This window comes from Dasypus novemcinctus, chromosome 3 (genome assembly GCF_030445035.2).
Source record: "Dasypus novemcinctus isolate mDasNov1 chromosome 3, mDasNov1.1.hap2, whole genome shotgun sequence".
Lineage (NCBI taxonomy): Eukaryota > Metazoa > Chordata > Mammalia > Cingulata > Dasypodidae > Dasypus > Dasypus novemcinctus.
The window spans coordinates 46318076-46334942 of record NC_080675.1 but is presented as its reverse complement, the minus strand read 5'-3'; the positions used below and the strand labels follow the sequence as shown (position 1 = coordinate 46334942).

The 16867-nt window shown below is 36.6% G+C and overlaps 1 protein-coding gene across 6 annotated transcripts in view; it reads left to right on the top strand.

Annotated features, from left to right (window-relative positions):
- SYNE2 (spectrin repeat containing nuclear envelope protein 2) overlaps positions 1 to 16867 on the top strand; it is a 400819-nt gene that overhangs the window by 161705 nt on the left and 222247 nt on the right. For all 6 annotated transcript variants that reach the window (XM_058293295.2, XM_071213892.1, XM_058293293.2 and 3 more), the window contains 3 exons: positions 8879 to 9037; positions 9311 to 9484; positions 11746 to 11880. In XM_058293295.2, the coding sequence (XP_058149278.1) occupies positions 8879 to 9037; positions 9311 to 9484; positions 11746 to 11880 (468 nt within the window). The remainder of the gene's footprint in view (positions 1 to 8878; positions 9038 to 9310; positions 9485 to 11745; positions 11881 to 16867) is intronic.

The following is a 16867-nucleotide window of genomic DNA, read 5'->3' as shown; positions in this document are numbered from 1 at the left end:
AGATGCAAAGCAGAGACAGTGAGAGATGCAGCAGACCAGGGAGATGAGGTGACTCAAGCAGTAGAGTGCCTCTCTCCCACACCAGAGGTCCTGAGATCAGTTCCCAGTTCCTCCTAAAGAGAAGGATGAGAAGAAAGATAAGCAGACATGGAAAGAACACATAACTAATGGACACAGAGCAGACAGTGAGTGCAAATAACAATTGGGGGAGGATAAAAATACTTCTGTGGGGGAGGGGGGATTAAAAAAATAAAGTAAGTTTTAAAAAAGACTGTTTAAAAAAACTTATGGGATACAGGAAAGACAGTCTTGAGAGGGAAATTTATATCCCTAAATGCCTATATTAGAAAAGAAGAAAGAGCTAAAATCAAAGACCTAAGTGAACAACTGGAGAAACTAGAAAAAGAACAGCAAACCATTCACAAAGCAAGCAGAAGGAAAGAAAGAATAAAGATTAGAATAGAAATAAATGAAATTGAGGACAAAAAAGAAAACACACTACAGAAAATCAGCGAAACCAAAAGCTGGTTCTTTGAGAAGATCAATTAAATGGACAAAGAAAAAACAAAAGAAGATGCAAATAAATATCAGAAATTAAAGGAAGGAAGTGTTGACTGACCCCACAGAAATAAATAGTATCATAAGAGTCTTCTGGGAGGATGGTGTCGAAGTAGGTAGGCAAGACTGAAGTCTCACAAAAACAATGGAGGGAAGGCAAAAAACTATCTGAAGGCACTGCTTTGGGTATCTACACATCAGCAGAGTGCAGTGCATCTTCCAGGAGAGAGATGGACAGAGAGAGAAAGAGACCAAATGAAAACCCGTGAGTTACTTTCCCCTGTGGCTTGGAACTGCACATATACTCCATCTTCAAGACAAATAGCCTAGGTAAAACCCCTGGCTCACTTCAGCCAACTGAGTGGGAAAGAATGTTCTCCACCCTGGAAGAAAGAGGTATCTAGCTGAGGATGGAGATTGGCTTCTCTTCAGTGAGTTTGGCCAGCTGAGCCTCCTCTGAATCTCAGAAGAAGACCACAGTCAGCACTGAAGCGGCCCCAGGGAGAGAGGAGAGATTTGGTCAGGCAACTGTCACACCTAACTGCCCTGTGAGAGAGAGGAACTAGGTCAGAGAGAGGCCAGGTGGAGATAGGAACCTAACCAGTCCTGGACAAAACAAAACCAGGAGAGATAGCAGTCAAACTGTTAGATGCTCACCTTCCCTGAGGGAAGGAGGGTGGGGAGATCCAGGTAAGTTTTCAGAAGCCCACCTAACCTGTGGAGTGAATGTAGCTCAGTGAAGGAATGCCTGCTTCACATGTACTAGGTCCCTGGTTCAATTCTCAGGACCTTCTAACAGAAGGGGGAGGGATCTGGAGAGTGACCCCCTGGGTTGTCAGGCACCCAGTCCGCACCCTGTACAGGGAACTTATAGACTGAGATTTTTTTTTTGTTCTAGGTATTTCAATCTGTTATTTTTAATTTTTAATCATTTATTTTATTTTGTTCTTTTTATTCTTTATTTTATTCACTAAAACTGGGTACTTAACTTGTGGAGGACAGGCTGCAGGGTGATTAACTGATAAGCATCCGCAGCCTGAGATGGTTCCTAGGGAATTAAGAGGGAAGCCTGTTTTTTCCTGGGTTGTTTGTTGTTGTTGTTGTTTGTTTGTTGTCTTTTATTTTTCTTTGTTTCTTTTTTTGTTTTCTATGTTTCTTATCCTTAGTTTCTTTATTTCTTTTCTTTCTTTCCCTCTTCCATTTTTCCCTCTTCCATTTCTTTTCTTTTCACCTTTTCTTGTTGATCTTTCTTTTCTTCTCATCTTTCCAGTCTTTTATTCTATTTTTTTCTTGTTTCATTTTTTTCTATTCCATTTTTTAAATTTGTATTCCTTTGATTTGGTTTAATGGTGATTCGTTCTTATTACTTATTACTTTTCTCATTCTTTTCTGGTGTCTTTTCTATTTTTAAAAAATTATTCTTACTATTTTTCTTTTTCTCTTCTTCCCTCTTTCCTTTTCTATGGACTTAATATTTTTTCAAGGGAACATGGACAACTACAAGGGTATAGAATAAGTAAAACCAAGTGCCAGAAAGGAACCTTAACACAAAACCAAACAAAGTAAAACTGTAGAGTAGAAAGAGAAGCTAACCATCTGGATAAGTCCATTAAGATAAACAGATGCCTAGACACACACACACACACACAAAATTACAAGCTGTACTATGGAATAGGAAGATATGACCCAGTCTAATGAACAAATTGAAAAACAGGAGGGAGATGCAGAATGTGGAACAACAAATCAAGGATGTCCAAACAAATGTAATGAATAAACTAAATGAAGTGAAGGATAAAGGATATTAAGATGACACTGGGGAACATACTGAAGAAATCATAAACATAAAAAAAATAGTGGATCTGATAGAAATAAAAAATATGCTGGAATCACATAAAAGCAGGTTGAAGAGGCAAAGGAAAGAATTAGTAATGTTGAAGATGGTACAATTGAAATCAGACATAGTAGAACAGATAGGTAGCAAGATAGAAAATATTCAGTAGGGACTCAGGGAATTGAATGACAATGCAAAATGCACAAACATATGTAATAGGCATCCAAGAGTGAGAAGAGAAGGGAAAGGGAGCAGGAGTGTTGGAGGAAGTAATGGCTGAAAATTTCTCAGCTCTTTTGAGGAACATGGACATACATGTCCAGGAAGTACAGTGCACTCCAAACAGTATAAATCCTAACAGGCCTGTGCCCAGTCATATACTAATCAAATTGTCAAATTCTCAAAACAAAGAGAGAATACTGAAAGCATCAAGAGAAGAGATCTGTGACATACAAGGGAAGCTTATAAGAGTAAGTGCTAATTTCTCATCTGAAACCATGGAGGTGAGAAGGCAGTGGTATGACATAGTTAAGTTGCTAAAAGGAAAAAAAACCTGTCAGCCAAGAATTCTGTATCCAGCAAAGCTGGTATTAAAAAAATGAGTGAGAGTTCAAAATATTCACAGATAAGCAGAAATTAAGAGAGTTTGTCAACAAGAAACCTGCCCTTCAAGAAATAGTAAAGGGAGTTCTACAAGTTGAAAGGAAAAAAACAGAAGAGGGAGAGTTGGAGGAGAGTATAGAAAGGCATATTATTAGTAAGAACAACTGAAAAGATAATAAGAGTAATAAAAAAAAAACCAAAATATAACACATAAACCTAAAGAAAATATGGTTAATGTAAGAAATGCCTTGACAGTAATACTACTGAATGTTAATGGATTAAACTCTCCAAGAGATGCAGATTGGAAGAATATGTAAGGAAATTTGACTCCATCTATATGCTGTTTACAAGAAACTCTCAAAGAGACAAAGAATGCTATATATTAATTAGTAAAAGGGGTAATCTGTAAAGAAGAAAGAACAATCATAAACATTTATGCACCTAACCAAGGTGCCCCAAAATACATGAGTCAAACGTTGGAAAAACTAAGTGGAGAAATAGATGCCTCAACAATTATAATGGGGGACTTTAATACACCATTATTATCATTAGAACATCCTGACAGAGGGATAATAAAAAAAAACAGAGACCTTGACTAATACATTAGGATCTAGACCTAATAGACATATAAAGAATATTACAAACAGGTACAGTAGGATATACATTCTTCTTGAATGCACATGGAATATTGTCCAGGATAGACCACATACTAAGTCACAGAACAACTCTCAACAAATTCAGAAAGCTTGAAATCATGCAGAGTATTTTCTCTGGCCACAGTGGAATGCAGCTGGAAATCAGTAAGGGACAGAGAATCAGAATAAGCACAAAGATAATGGAAATTAATGCTCTCTTAGACAATCAGTGGGTGAAGGAGGAAATGCCAAAAGAAATCAGTGACTGCCTTGAAACAAATGAAAATGAGAACACAAAATATCAAAACCCATGGGAAGCAGCAAAAGCAGTACTGAGGGAAATTTATAGCTATAAATGCATATATTAAAAAAGAAGAAAGAGTTAAAATCAAAGACCTAACTGAATACCTGGAGAAACTAGAAAAAGAACAGCAAACCAATCCCAAAGCAAGCAGAAAAAGGACATAACAACTAGAGCAGAGCTAAAAGAAATTGGGAATTTAAAAAAAATTAACAAAACCAAAAGCTGGTTCTTTGAGGAGATTAGCAAAATTGAAAAACCCATAGCAGACTAACAAAGAAAAAAAGAGAGAAGATGCAAATACATAAAATAAAAAATGAGGGGGAGGTAGTCACCACCAAACCCACAGAAATAGAGTATCATAAGAAGATACTTTGAAAAATTTTATGCGAACAAGATGGATACCTTAGATGAAATGCACAAATTTCTAGAAACATACAAGCCACCCACATTGATGAAAGAAGAAATTGATGAACTCAACAGACCAGTCATAAGTAACAAGATTGAATTAGTCATCCAAAATCTCCCAATTAAGAAGAGCCCAGGACCACATGCCTTCACAGGTGAATTTAACAAGTCATTCTGGAAAGAACTAAAACCAATCCTGCTAAAACTCTTCCAAAAAATAGAAGTAGAGGGAACATTGTCTAACTCATTCAATGATGCCAACATCACCCTAATACCAAAGCCACATAAAGATGCCACAAGAGAAGAAAACTACAGACCAATCTCTCTAATGAACCCAGATACTAAAATCTTCAACAAAATACTTGCTAATCGTTTTCAACAACATATCAAATGAATTATAAGAAAATCAAGCAATGTAATATACCACATTAACAGAACGAAAGAAAAAAATCACACAGGTCATCTCTATTGATGCAGAAAAAAACATTTGACAAAATGCAGCATCCCTTTTTGATAAAGACACTTCAAAAGATAGGAATAGAAGGAAAATATGTGATAAAGGGTATATATGAAAAACCCGCAACTAACATCATATTCAATGGTGAAATGCTGAAAACTTTCCCTCTAAGATCTGGAACAAGACAAGGATGCCCAGTGTCACCACTCTTATTTAATATTGTTAGAAGTACTTGCTCAAGCACTTAGGCAAGAAAAAAATATAAAAGGCATCCAAACTGGAAAGGAAAAAGTAAAAATTTCATTATTTGCAGATGACATGACCCTATATATTGAAAGCCCTGAGAAATCTACAACAAAGCTTATAGATCAGATCCAATCAGTTAAATAACATGGCAGGATTTAAGATCAACATGCAAAAAATCAGTAGCATGTCTGTACACCAATAATGAGCAATCAGAGGAGGAAATCAAGAATAAAATTCCACTTACAATAGTAATTAAAAGAATCACATACCTAGGAATATATTTAACCAAAGAAGTACAGGACCTTTCTACAGAAAACTAAAAAATATTGCTAAAAGAAATCAATGAAGACCTAAACAAATGGGAAGACATTCTATGTTCATGGATTGGGAGGCTAAATTTCGTAAATTGTCAATTCTATCCAAACTTATTTATAGATTGAATACAATACCAAACAATATCCAATAGCCTACTTTACAGAAATAGAAAAGGCAATTACCAAATTCATTTGGGAGGTAAAGTGCACCTGAATAGCCAAAAGTATTCTAAGAAAGAATAACGATGTGGGAGAAATTTCACTACCTGATCTTGAAACATATTGCAAAACTACAGTGGTCAAAACAGCATGGTAGGATAAAAAAGCAAAATAGCACGGTATTGGCATAAAATAAACCATCACCTCTATGGCCAACTTGTTTTCAACAAATCTACAAAAGCCATGTTAATGGGACAAAATAATCTCTTCAACAAATAATATTGGGAGAACTGGATATCCATAACCAAAAGAATGGAAGAGGATTCCTATCTGAAGTATATAAAAATCAACTCAAACTAGATCAAAGGTCTAAATATTAAAGCCATGACCATAAAACTACTAGAAGAAAAGGTAAGGAAACATCTTAAAAATCTTGTGGTAGGTGGTAGTTTCTTGTACCTTATACCCAAAGCACAAACAACAAAAGAAAAAATAGATAAATGGGACCTCCTGAAAAGTAAACACTTTTGCACCTCACAGGACTTTTGTCAAAAGGGTGAAAGGGCAGCCAACTCTGTGGCGAAAATATTTGGAAATCACATATCAAATAAGGATTTAATATCCATGATATATAAAGAGATCCTGCAACTCAACAATAAAAAGACAAATGACCCACTTAAAAAATGGGCAAAGACTTGAACACTTATTCAAAGAAGAAATACAAATGGCAAAAAAACACATGAAAAAATGTTCAATTTCACTAGCAATTAGGGAAGTGTAAATCAAAGCTACAATGAGATATAATTTCACACCTGTTAGAATAGTCACTATTAAAAAGACAGAACTATAAGTGTTAGAGAGGATGTGGAGAGATAGGAAAGCTTATTCACTGTTGGTGGGTATGTAGAATGGTACAGCCACTGTGGAGGACTGTTTGGCAGTTCCTAAATAAGTTGAATATGGATTTGTCACATGACCCAGCAATACTTGGTATATACCTAGAAGAATTAAGAGCAGTGACATGAACAGACATCTGCACACTAATGTTCATAGCAGTGTTATTCACAATTGCCAAAAGTTGGAAACAACCCTGGTGTCCATTAACCAATGAATGGATAAACAAACTGGTGTATTCACATGATGGACTATTAGGTAGCTATAAGAAGAAATGATGTCACGAGGCATATGACAACATGGATCAACCTGGAGGACATTATGTTGAATGACGCAAACCAGACACAAAAAGGACAAATACGGCATGATTGTACTACTATGAACTAAATATATTGTGTAATCTAATGGAGTTAATAAGGTGAACATGGGTTACCAGAAAACAGAATGAGGTTAGAGAATGGAAAGCTGAAGTTTAACTTGTGCATAGTTGGTAAAAAGGATGTGTGTTAATCTTTGGAAATAAATAGAAAAGGTAAAAGTCAACATAATGTTAGTAACTAGCAGAACTATCATGTGTGTAATAAAGTGGTTTAAATGGAAAGTTTAATGTCATGTATATTACTAAAAGGAAAGTAAAAAATGTAACATAGGACTATATAGCATAGTAAAACGCCTTTTGAAATATGAATATGGGTAAAGTTGCATATATGAGACCATCTTTCTTTGAAACTGGACAAATGTATGTTAGTGCTACAAGATGTTAATATCACACACAAAAATTATGCTAAGTGAAAAAACCAGACACAAAGTACTTTGTATTGTATGATTCCATTTATGTAAAATATAACTATAACTCAATTTATAAAGATGAAATTAGATTAGTGGTTATGTAAGGGTGGGGAAGGACTGCTGAGGGGGGTGTGCAGCTTTTCTTTTTGGAGTAATGAAATTGTACTAAAATTTTTTTGTGGTAATGAATGCATAACACTGTGATTATATAATAGTCGTTGATTATACACTTTGGATAGATTGTATAACATGTGAATCCTTCTCAGTAAAACTGCTTAATAAAGAAATAAATAATTGTGCAAAAAATATGTAAGAAAAGCAAGATGCTGAACAATAAGGATAATGTGATCCTATTTTTTAAAGAGTTGCTTTTTTATACTTTATACTTTTATATCCATAGAAAAATGTCTGTAAGGATATATAAATAACTGACTCTGTTATTCTGATCCTGTAGTATGCCCAGCTTCTAACTCAGTTCTTGGCACATAGTAGGTGTAAAATAAATATTGTTTTGCATGAATGCTTGAATGATTGATTGACTGAGAACTAAGGTGTAGGGATAAGAAGAGAAAGGTTTTCTTACATACTGTACCTTTCTAGACTTATTAAGTTTTTTATATAAGCTTTTGCTACTTTTATAATTAAAAAAAAAACTTTGGAACTATAAATGAATGTATTAATTTCATGAAATTTTAAAATGCATTAAAATATAAAAAGAAAATAAAGATCACCATAATCTACTGTCCTAAGATAAATACCAACTCTTACAGTTGATTTCACACAATACAATTTCTACTTTATCATACCCGTGCTATCCTTCAGTTGTAATTAAAACATTTTGTTTGCTAGCTGAGTAGCTGAAAAATGGTATCTCATTATTGTTTAACTGTCAGTTCTTTGTCTATGTGTAAGATTGAACCATCTTTTATATACTTATTAGCCATTTGGTTCCTGTGAATTATGTTTTTATATGTTCTGAATTTTCTTTGGACTCTTAATATTTTTCTTATTGAATTATGTAAACTTTTTGAATCTTGATTCATTTTTATTTCTGTGTCAAATATTTTACCAAGTTGTTTGAATTTTAAAGTTGCTTTTTAAAATCTTGCATAGAATGTTTTTATGTTTTTGTAGTCATTTCTATCCCTACTTCTTTGCCCAAAAGGCCTTCCACAATTAGACAGCAGATCACTTTACATGGATAATTTCTTCTTTTCTGTGGTTTTATGTCATAAATAACTTTCTGGTCAATCTCGAATTTCATTTTGTTGTGTTTTATGGTTCTGAAAAAGATTATGTTTTATCCATCTAAAGAGATTTTTTTCAATAGACATTTTCTCTAATAACATTTATTGAATTCCTTTCCCCTCTGATTTTGCTTAGAACAACTTCATTTTAAGGTTTATTATAACCCTCTCGACTTATTTTCTCTCAGTACTTCCAGGCATTATTTTATTGAAGAGCTTACTATATAAAGAATGTTTTATTAAAAAGCATGTTGCTCAGAATCTGATTATATTAATATAATATTTCAAAATGAACCTTTAAAATATCATTTTCTAGAATGCAAATATGCCTAATTTGTATTAATTTACTTTTTATGGTTTCCTAATGAGACCGTTTAGGTTGCTGTTTAACATATAAGAATGTTTATCCTGATCTTGCTTCAATTTGTTTTAATAGCATCTTATTGCTAAAGGATCTATGTATGAAGAGCTTGTGGCTAGAACTGAAGATACTTTACAAATGGATGTACAAAATATTTCAAGCCAAGAGTCCCTCCAACATGTTGTCACAGCTGGACTTCAGGCAAAGATTCAAGAAGCTAAAGAGAAAGTCCAGGTCTTTAATGTTCCCATTTAGTGAATTTATTTTTTAAAACTGAATGGTCAGTGGGACGGTAGCTTGTTTGGAAATGTTTTGTAAAATAATTTTGCATTATATTTTATTTCTTTAAAGTTTAAAAAATATTAGAAAATATAAATATAACAAAATGCTTATTCTTATATTTAGTGGGAAAATATGAGTTGCTATTCAAAGAATGTTTTCTTTAACTTATGAATTTACTAAGAAGGTGGGCCAAGTGTAAAGTTGAGAATGGTTTTGTCTTCACAGATCAATGTGGTAAACCTAGTTGCAGTGTTGAAGAGCTCAACTGATGTTTCACCAGAATTGGATGTCAGGCTGAAGGTGAAAGAATCGCAGAAGGAACTTGAATCATATATCACAAGGGCTGAACAGATACTACGGCAAAGAGAGAATCCCAGTGGACTAATTTCACAATACAAGGTGGGGCTCTTTTCAGCCATCGAAGTTGGATATTTATTATCAGCTGCCTATCTCATTCAAAATCAAGATGTTTCCATTACAGCAATTATACCACAAAGTTACAGTTACGTAAAAAATGTCTGAGTACTATGCATTGTTTCCCTTAGACTATTTTAAAATAGACATTCAAATGAAATATTTTTTCAATTCATATTTTATTAGACACCTTCTGAATGTACTCAATGATACAGGGTAAAGAGGATAGCTGATTCTATAACACTGAACAAGAATTCAATTTCTCTGTTTTTTTATTTGTAAAATAGACATAATAATTCCAGTCTTATTCCACTGCCAGGTTTGTTGTGAGGCTTTAAATGAAAAAAAAGAAAGGCATGTGAAAGCACTTTAAATAATTAAAATTCTCTCAATGTAAAATAGCAATATTATTATTAAAATACTTTAATATAAGTTATTTTGGGTTGTATAGGTATCATTAAAGATCCAGTAATGTTGTTTTTGTGTGGAGACATTTTCAGGTTGCTTTTTCATGGCTTAATATGCAGTTATTGCAACTTCAGTTATAACCAATCCAGAGACTCACTAAGGGGGAGGTGCTTTGGAACATAAAAAGTGAAAGTAGGTCTCTAACCTTGGATACATTGGAGAGGTAGAGCAAGGCATGTACTTTTCTTCATTCATTCATTCAGCACACCTAATGAACTAGGCATTTTGGAGAGATGAAGTAGGGCTACCCCCGCCCTACTGCTCCCAGACTTCTACTCACAGGGAGCCTCTTCTCGTTTTCTTCATGGCCTCTAACTCTCTTTTGGTCCTCTACCCTATTTAACCTCTCTGGATTTTTACCCATACAGAACCCAATTTTTAGGCAGTTCAACCTTACTTTTCCCTAGACCTGAAAAGCCCTCACCTGCTTGATCTTAAGCTTTTTGCACTTTGCTAGCCACCAACTTTGACCAGTTTTCATTCGCTTGCTTTCCCACTTTTAAATCTCAGGTTGCTGAGAGCTAACTGGACCTTAACAGTCAATCTCAGGATGTGTGGAGGGCCAGTATGGCCTACCCAGGAAAGGGAGAGGGTCAAAAAAAAAAAAGAAGGAAAAGGCCTAGGTCTACTCTGCCCGAAGGAAGAGTTGTGGTGTGAGTTCTTGCACCATTTTCTTCTCTTTGACCATCTTTTTGGAAATTGAGGCAGGGATCATCCTTTGTCTTTGGCATCTAGTGAAGCAGACAGATTCCTGCCCTGCCAAGTATTGCCCTGAGACCCCTGGGACTCAAGAGACACAGGGCAGTTGAAGCGGGTTTTTAGGTTAGCATGACTCCCTCAGTCATAAATCCAGCCATCTTCAAAGAGGCTCTGGAGAAGGTCCCTGGGGCTCAGCCTTGAGCCTGAACTGCAGTAGACCTATAATAATTCTGTAATGAGTAAATGGACAGATCCCTACCCTGCTTAATTGCTTAATCACCTCCTCCCCCAGAGTTACTTTTATCTTATTTCCTAGTTTTTCTGCCTCTTTCACAGGCCCCAACCTATATTTTGTTCCGTCATTCATTAGATAACTAAACAGGTTTCTGTTCTTACAGAGTAATTCCAGGTAAGGAGCAGCCACATTTCTGGCAAGATAGTCCTCATCCCTTCCTACAACTACTCCTTTACTGGGGAGGTTTGCGGGGGGGGGGGGGGGGGGGGGTGTTGGGGGAGTAGGGAGGACTGCCATCATGGTTGACACTGGGCAAAACTTTGAAGTTGATGATAAAGTAATGTTGCTCCCCTAGAACATACCAGTGTTTAGGCATATCATTAAATATTTGACATATTAACCTTATTATGAATTTTATCTTATTGCAACTCTAATTTCCAGTACACACTGGTATATTCTTCATATTGTGTTGCTTATGAGGTTTGGTGTCTGCCCATTACTTATTTCCTTTAGAGGAAACATTATTCAGTGACTTTAGTTTGCAGGAGAGCCTTTCATTTTTTATCAGAGAGCTAATAAAAATAAGTTTGAATATCATGAAGGGGTCTTCATTTGGCCTCAAATGTGAATGTTGAATAGTTAGCATTTTTCTTCAAAAGAATTCAAGAAATGCAAAAGGCATGTCAACCTCAGTTTACAAAGAAAAGTCTCCCTTAAATACTCAAATAGTCTTCAGAGATGCCCATCCTAGTTCTATCTGTTAAAAACCTACCAAAAATAGCCTTAAGGATTTGGCAGTAAAAAACATGAGGTTTCTATTTTTTTGTTTGCATTTTTTAAATAGGAAGCACTAGTAATTGTCAATACTAAAAGTCTGGCCAAGTATTTGAAAGCTGTTGAAGAACTGAAAAAGAATGTATCTGAAGATGTAAAGCTGTCTTTGGAAAAAAAAAGTAAAGATGCCTGTGCAAAATGGGAGGTAAGAACATGCATGGATGTTCATTAAGAGTCTGATGGTGGGCCTGTATGTCATCAGAGTCATTCCTGGTGAAACCCCTGTCTATTCCATATCCAGAGGGGTTGACCCTACAGGCTGCAATTTCCAAGCTGCCTCATCTGCTGCTCCTGCCTGCATTTAGCCAGTGAAAAGCAGTCTTTTGGAGACTGGAGGGAGATTGGAGTGGGGGAGAAAAAGAAAGGTGAAAGCGTTTCTTTTTCTCCCTCTTTTGGACAGTGTTTGGCAGCATCTGTGTCCCCCTGGCTCCAGTTCCTAGAAGATAGGCCTGCCATGGTTCCAGTTTATGATGGGTGACCATTTTCCTGGGTTCCACACAGTCTGTCCATCCCAAGGGTGGTAGCTGCCTTCTGCCATTGCTAATCTCTGGATTGCCTTCCTGTCCCAATTGATTTCATTTCTCGTATAATCAATTCCCTGCATTTAATTCCTTCTGCTTTATTTATTTATTTTAAAGATTTATTTATTTATTTATTTATTTATTTTCCCTTCTCCCCCCTCACCCCGGTTGTCTGTTCTCTGTGTCTGTTTGCTGCGTCTTCTTCTTTGTCCACTTCTGTTGTTGCCAGCGGCACGGGAATCTGTGTTGCTTTTTGTTGCGTCATCTTGTTGAGTCAGCTCTCCGTGTGGGCGGCGCCATTCCTGGGCAGGCTGCACTTTCTTTCGCGCTGGGCAGCTCTCCTTACCGGGTGCACTCCTTGCGCGTGGGGCTCCCCTACGCGGAGACACCCCTGCATAGGGACACCCATGCGTGGCACGGCACTCCTTGTGCGTATCAGCTCTGCGCATGGGCCAGCTCCACATGGGTCAAGGAGGCCCCGGGTTTGAACCGCGGACCTCCCATGTGGTAGACGGATGCCCTAACCATTGGGCCAAGTCCGCTTCCCCCTTCTGCTTTAAATATTTAGTGTTTTCTGTTTTTCTGGTTGGATCCTGACTGCGATACCTACTGATATACACACACACACAGTTTCAGAATGAAATAGGTACAGGTTTTGGTGCCAGATGAACTTGAATTTGGCACCTAAGACCCTGGGCAAATTAGAAGTTATTTAACATCTAGGAGCCTCATAGATAAAACAGAAATAAAACTACCCCCTTGGCAGAATTATTGCAAGGATTAATGATGATTTTTATATAGCACCTACCACAAAACCTATTATTGAATAAGAATTATATATTTAAAATGAGTCTATATAAAGAGCAAAGAGAGAATAAGATGATTGAGTTGATCTCTACTGTTAAGAGTCTGCTAAAACACATTTAAAAAAATTTCTTGGGGGAGCAGATGTAGCTCAAGTGGTTGAGCACCTGCTTCCTATTTGCAAGGTGCCAGGTTTGATCCCTGGTACTTCCTAAAAACAAACAAACAAATGAAAAAAACAAGTCTCATTGGGGAGTGGATGTAGCTCAGTGCTTGAGTACCTGCTTCCCATGTACAAGGTCCTGGGTTCAATCCCTAATACCACCTTAAAAAAAAAAAGTCTTGGGAATTCCAGGAAAATGGCATCAGAGTAAGCAGGCAGAGCTCAACTCTCTCACAAAAACAACACAGAAAGGGCCAAAAGCTGTCTGAGGGACCTGTTTTGGGGGTCAGCAGATCAGGACAAAGCTATACAACTCCCAGGAGGGCAAGAGTCAGAGATGAAGAACCTGAAACAACAAACGTGAGTTACAAAACACCTGTGGTGGCTGGGAAGGGTGCCCCTCCCCCACCCCCAAGATACTAAACTGGGATAAAGCCCCTGGCTCACTGCAGCTGACTGAGAGGGGAACAGACTTTCTTCTTCTCTGTCAGCTGTTACAAGGGAAAAAGGAGGAAGAGTCGGGGGGCTTCTCTTCAGTGAATTAGGCCAGCAGAGCCTGCTTTGAATTTCAGCTCTGGCGAGACCAAAACACAGGAAAGCGGAGCTTGACAGACACCTTGGTGGAACGGTGTGCCAGTGAGTGCCCTCTGCTGGCTGGTCTGGAGAATGTGTGGAGAAAGAGCACTTTAAATGCTGTCTTTACCTGATCTCTTGGGAGAAAAATCTGCTCCCCATTATTGACTTCCTGACCTGATTTTGAGTAACTTGAGCTGGGAAATTTTAAAGACTGAGAAAAAGTTGAACCAAACATTAAAGAAAAGTTGTGAAAAGAAATAATCAAGAGTGAGAAAATTGGCCATCAGATTAAACTCACCAACATAATCAGATACCTAGACATCAGCAAAAAATTACAAGCCATACTAGGAAACAGGAAGAGATGTTTTCCAGCCAAAGGAACAAACTAAATACCCTGAAGAGATACAGGATTTAAAGACAATTAATCAGTGATAATCTCACACAAATCTCTTATATCAATTCAAAGAATTGAAAGAAAATATGACTAGAGAGAGAACGGATATTAAGAAAACACTGGGTAAGCCTAAAGAACAATTTGAGAGCCTGCAGAGAAAAGTAACAGAGTTTATGGGAATGAAAGACATGATGGATGGGATTAAAAATACATGAGAGGCACATAAGAACAGGTCTATATTCTGTATTCTAGATTCTGACTTTATATGAGTTTGCTTATTCTAATTCTTTCATATCAGGAAGATCATACAATATTTTTTCTTTTGTGACTGGCTTATTTTACTCAACATGATGTCTTCAAGGTTAGTCTACGCTGTCTCAAGTGTCAGGACTTCATTTCTTTTTATAGCTGAAAAATATTCCTTGTATACATACCATATTTTACATATCCATTCATTGGTTGATGGACACTTAGGTTACTTCTATCTTTTGGCAATTGTGAATAATGCCACTATGAACATTGGTGTGCAAATATCTGTTTGAGACCCTGCTTTCATTTTCTTTTGTGTATATTCCTAGTAGTGGGATTGTGCAGTCATATGGTAGTTCTGTACTTGCTTAGCTTTCTGAGGAATTGCTGAACTGTCTTCCATGGTGGCTGCATCATTATAAATTGCCACCAGCAATGAATGACTGTTCTGCTTTTCTGAGTCCTCTTCAACACTTGATAGTTTCCATTTTTAAAAAATAGCAGCCATTCTAGTGGGTGTGAAATGGTATCTTGTGGTTTTAGTTTGCATTTCCCTAATGGCTAATGATGTTGAACAACATCTTTTCATGTGCTTTCTGGCCACTTACATATAGCTTTTGGAGAGATGTCTGCTAAGTCTTTTGCCCATTTTTTAATTGTGTTGTTTGGTTTTTTTGTTGTTCAGTTGAAGGATTTGTTTGTATCTACTGGATATTAATCCTTTTTCAGATATGTGGTTTCCAAATATTTTCTCCCATTGTATAGGTTGTTGTTTTACTTTCATAATAAAGTCCTTTGCAGAACAAAATGTTTCATTTTGATGAGGTCCCATTTATCTATTTTTACTTTTGTTGCTCGTGCTTTGAGTATAAAATCTAAGAAACCATTGCCTAATACAGGGTCTGGAAGATACTTCCCTATGTTTCCAGCTAGAAGTTTGATAGTTTTAGCTCATATATTTAGGTCTTTGATCCATTTTAAGTTGATGTTTTTATATATGTTGTAAGGTAGGGTTTTCCTTTTTTTTTGCAAATGTAAATGCAGTTTTCCCAGTATCATTTGTTAAAGAGACTGTTCTTTCCAAATTGTATAGTTATTGCCATCTTTTCGAAAATCAGTTTGCCAAAGATGTGAGGGTTGATTTCTGAGCTCTAAGTTCTATTCCATTGGTCTATATGTCTGTACTATTGCTGTTTTGATTATTGTGGCTTTGTAATAAGTTGTTGGAATTTTTATTGGGATTTGCATTGAATCTATAAATCGCTGTGAGTGGTATTGATATCTTAGAGGTATTTAATCTTCCAATTCTTGAACATAGAATGTCCTTCCATTTCTTTAGGTCTTTTTAAATTTTATTTAACAATGCTTTGTAATTTACTGTGTATAAGTCCTTTACACCCTTGGTTAGATTTTTGAAAGAGAAACTTGCCAGATATAAAATTATTGGCTGGCAGTTATTTTCCTTCAGCACATTAAGTATTTCAACACATTGCTTTCTTGCTTTCATAGATTCTGACTTAATAAGATTGATCGGCACTCAGTCTTATTGGGACTTCCTTGTATGTAACATAACTGTCTTAGGCTAATTTCAATTTTAATAATTCTTTGTTCTTTCCATTCCTCAGCCTGACTCTTTCAAGTATCTTTTCTTCAAGTTCACTGATTTTTTCTTCTGCCAGCTCCAGACTTTCCTTGAAACTTTCCTGGGCATTTTTCATTTCAGTTATTGTGGTCTTCAGCTCTAGTAGTTCTGTTTTGTCCCTTTTTATAATTTCTATCTCTTAGACTCTCATACTGTTCATTCATTTTTTCCCCTGATATACTGTAGTTTTTTCTCTGTACTTTTCTTCATGTCCTTAAGCATTTTTAAGAGCATTTTTTAAAAGGCTTTGTTCAGTGTGTCCACATACTGAAAATACATTTTCTTTATTTTTATCCTCTTCCTGTGGATGGACCATCGTTTCCTGTTTCTTTGTTTCTGTTATGCTCTTTAGTTGCACACTTTTTTTTTAAAATCCTCCCCTTTCAGCTTTTGTGTGTGTGTGTATGTACTGTCTGCTCTCTGTCCATTTGCTGTGGGCTCTTCTGTGTTCTTGCTTGTCTTCCTTCTTTTTGTTGGATCACCTTGCTGAGTTGGCTTTCCGTGGTACCTGTGGGCCGGGAAGTGCTCTGTGGCACTTGCGGGCCAGGCAGCTCTCTGTGGTGTCTGCGGACTGGGCAGTGCTCCACAGTATGCGGGCGAGCCTGCCTTCACAAGGAGGCCCTAGGACGTGAACCAAGGGCCTCCCATAGGATAGACGGGAGCTCATCTGATCGAGCCACAGCTGCTTCCCTAGTTGCACACTTTTTAAAAATAACTTCATTTCAAATTCAAAAAAATAAAATAACATAAAAAGGCAGCTCAGTAAGTTATGGAAGCATGGGA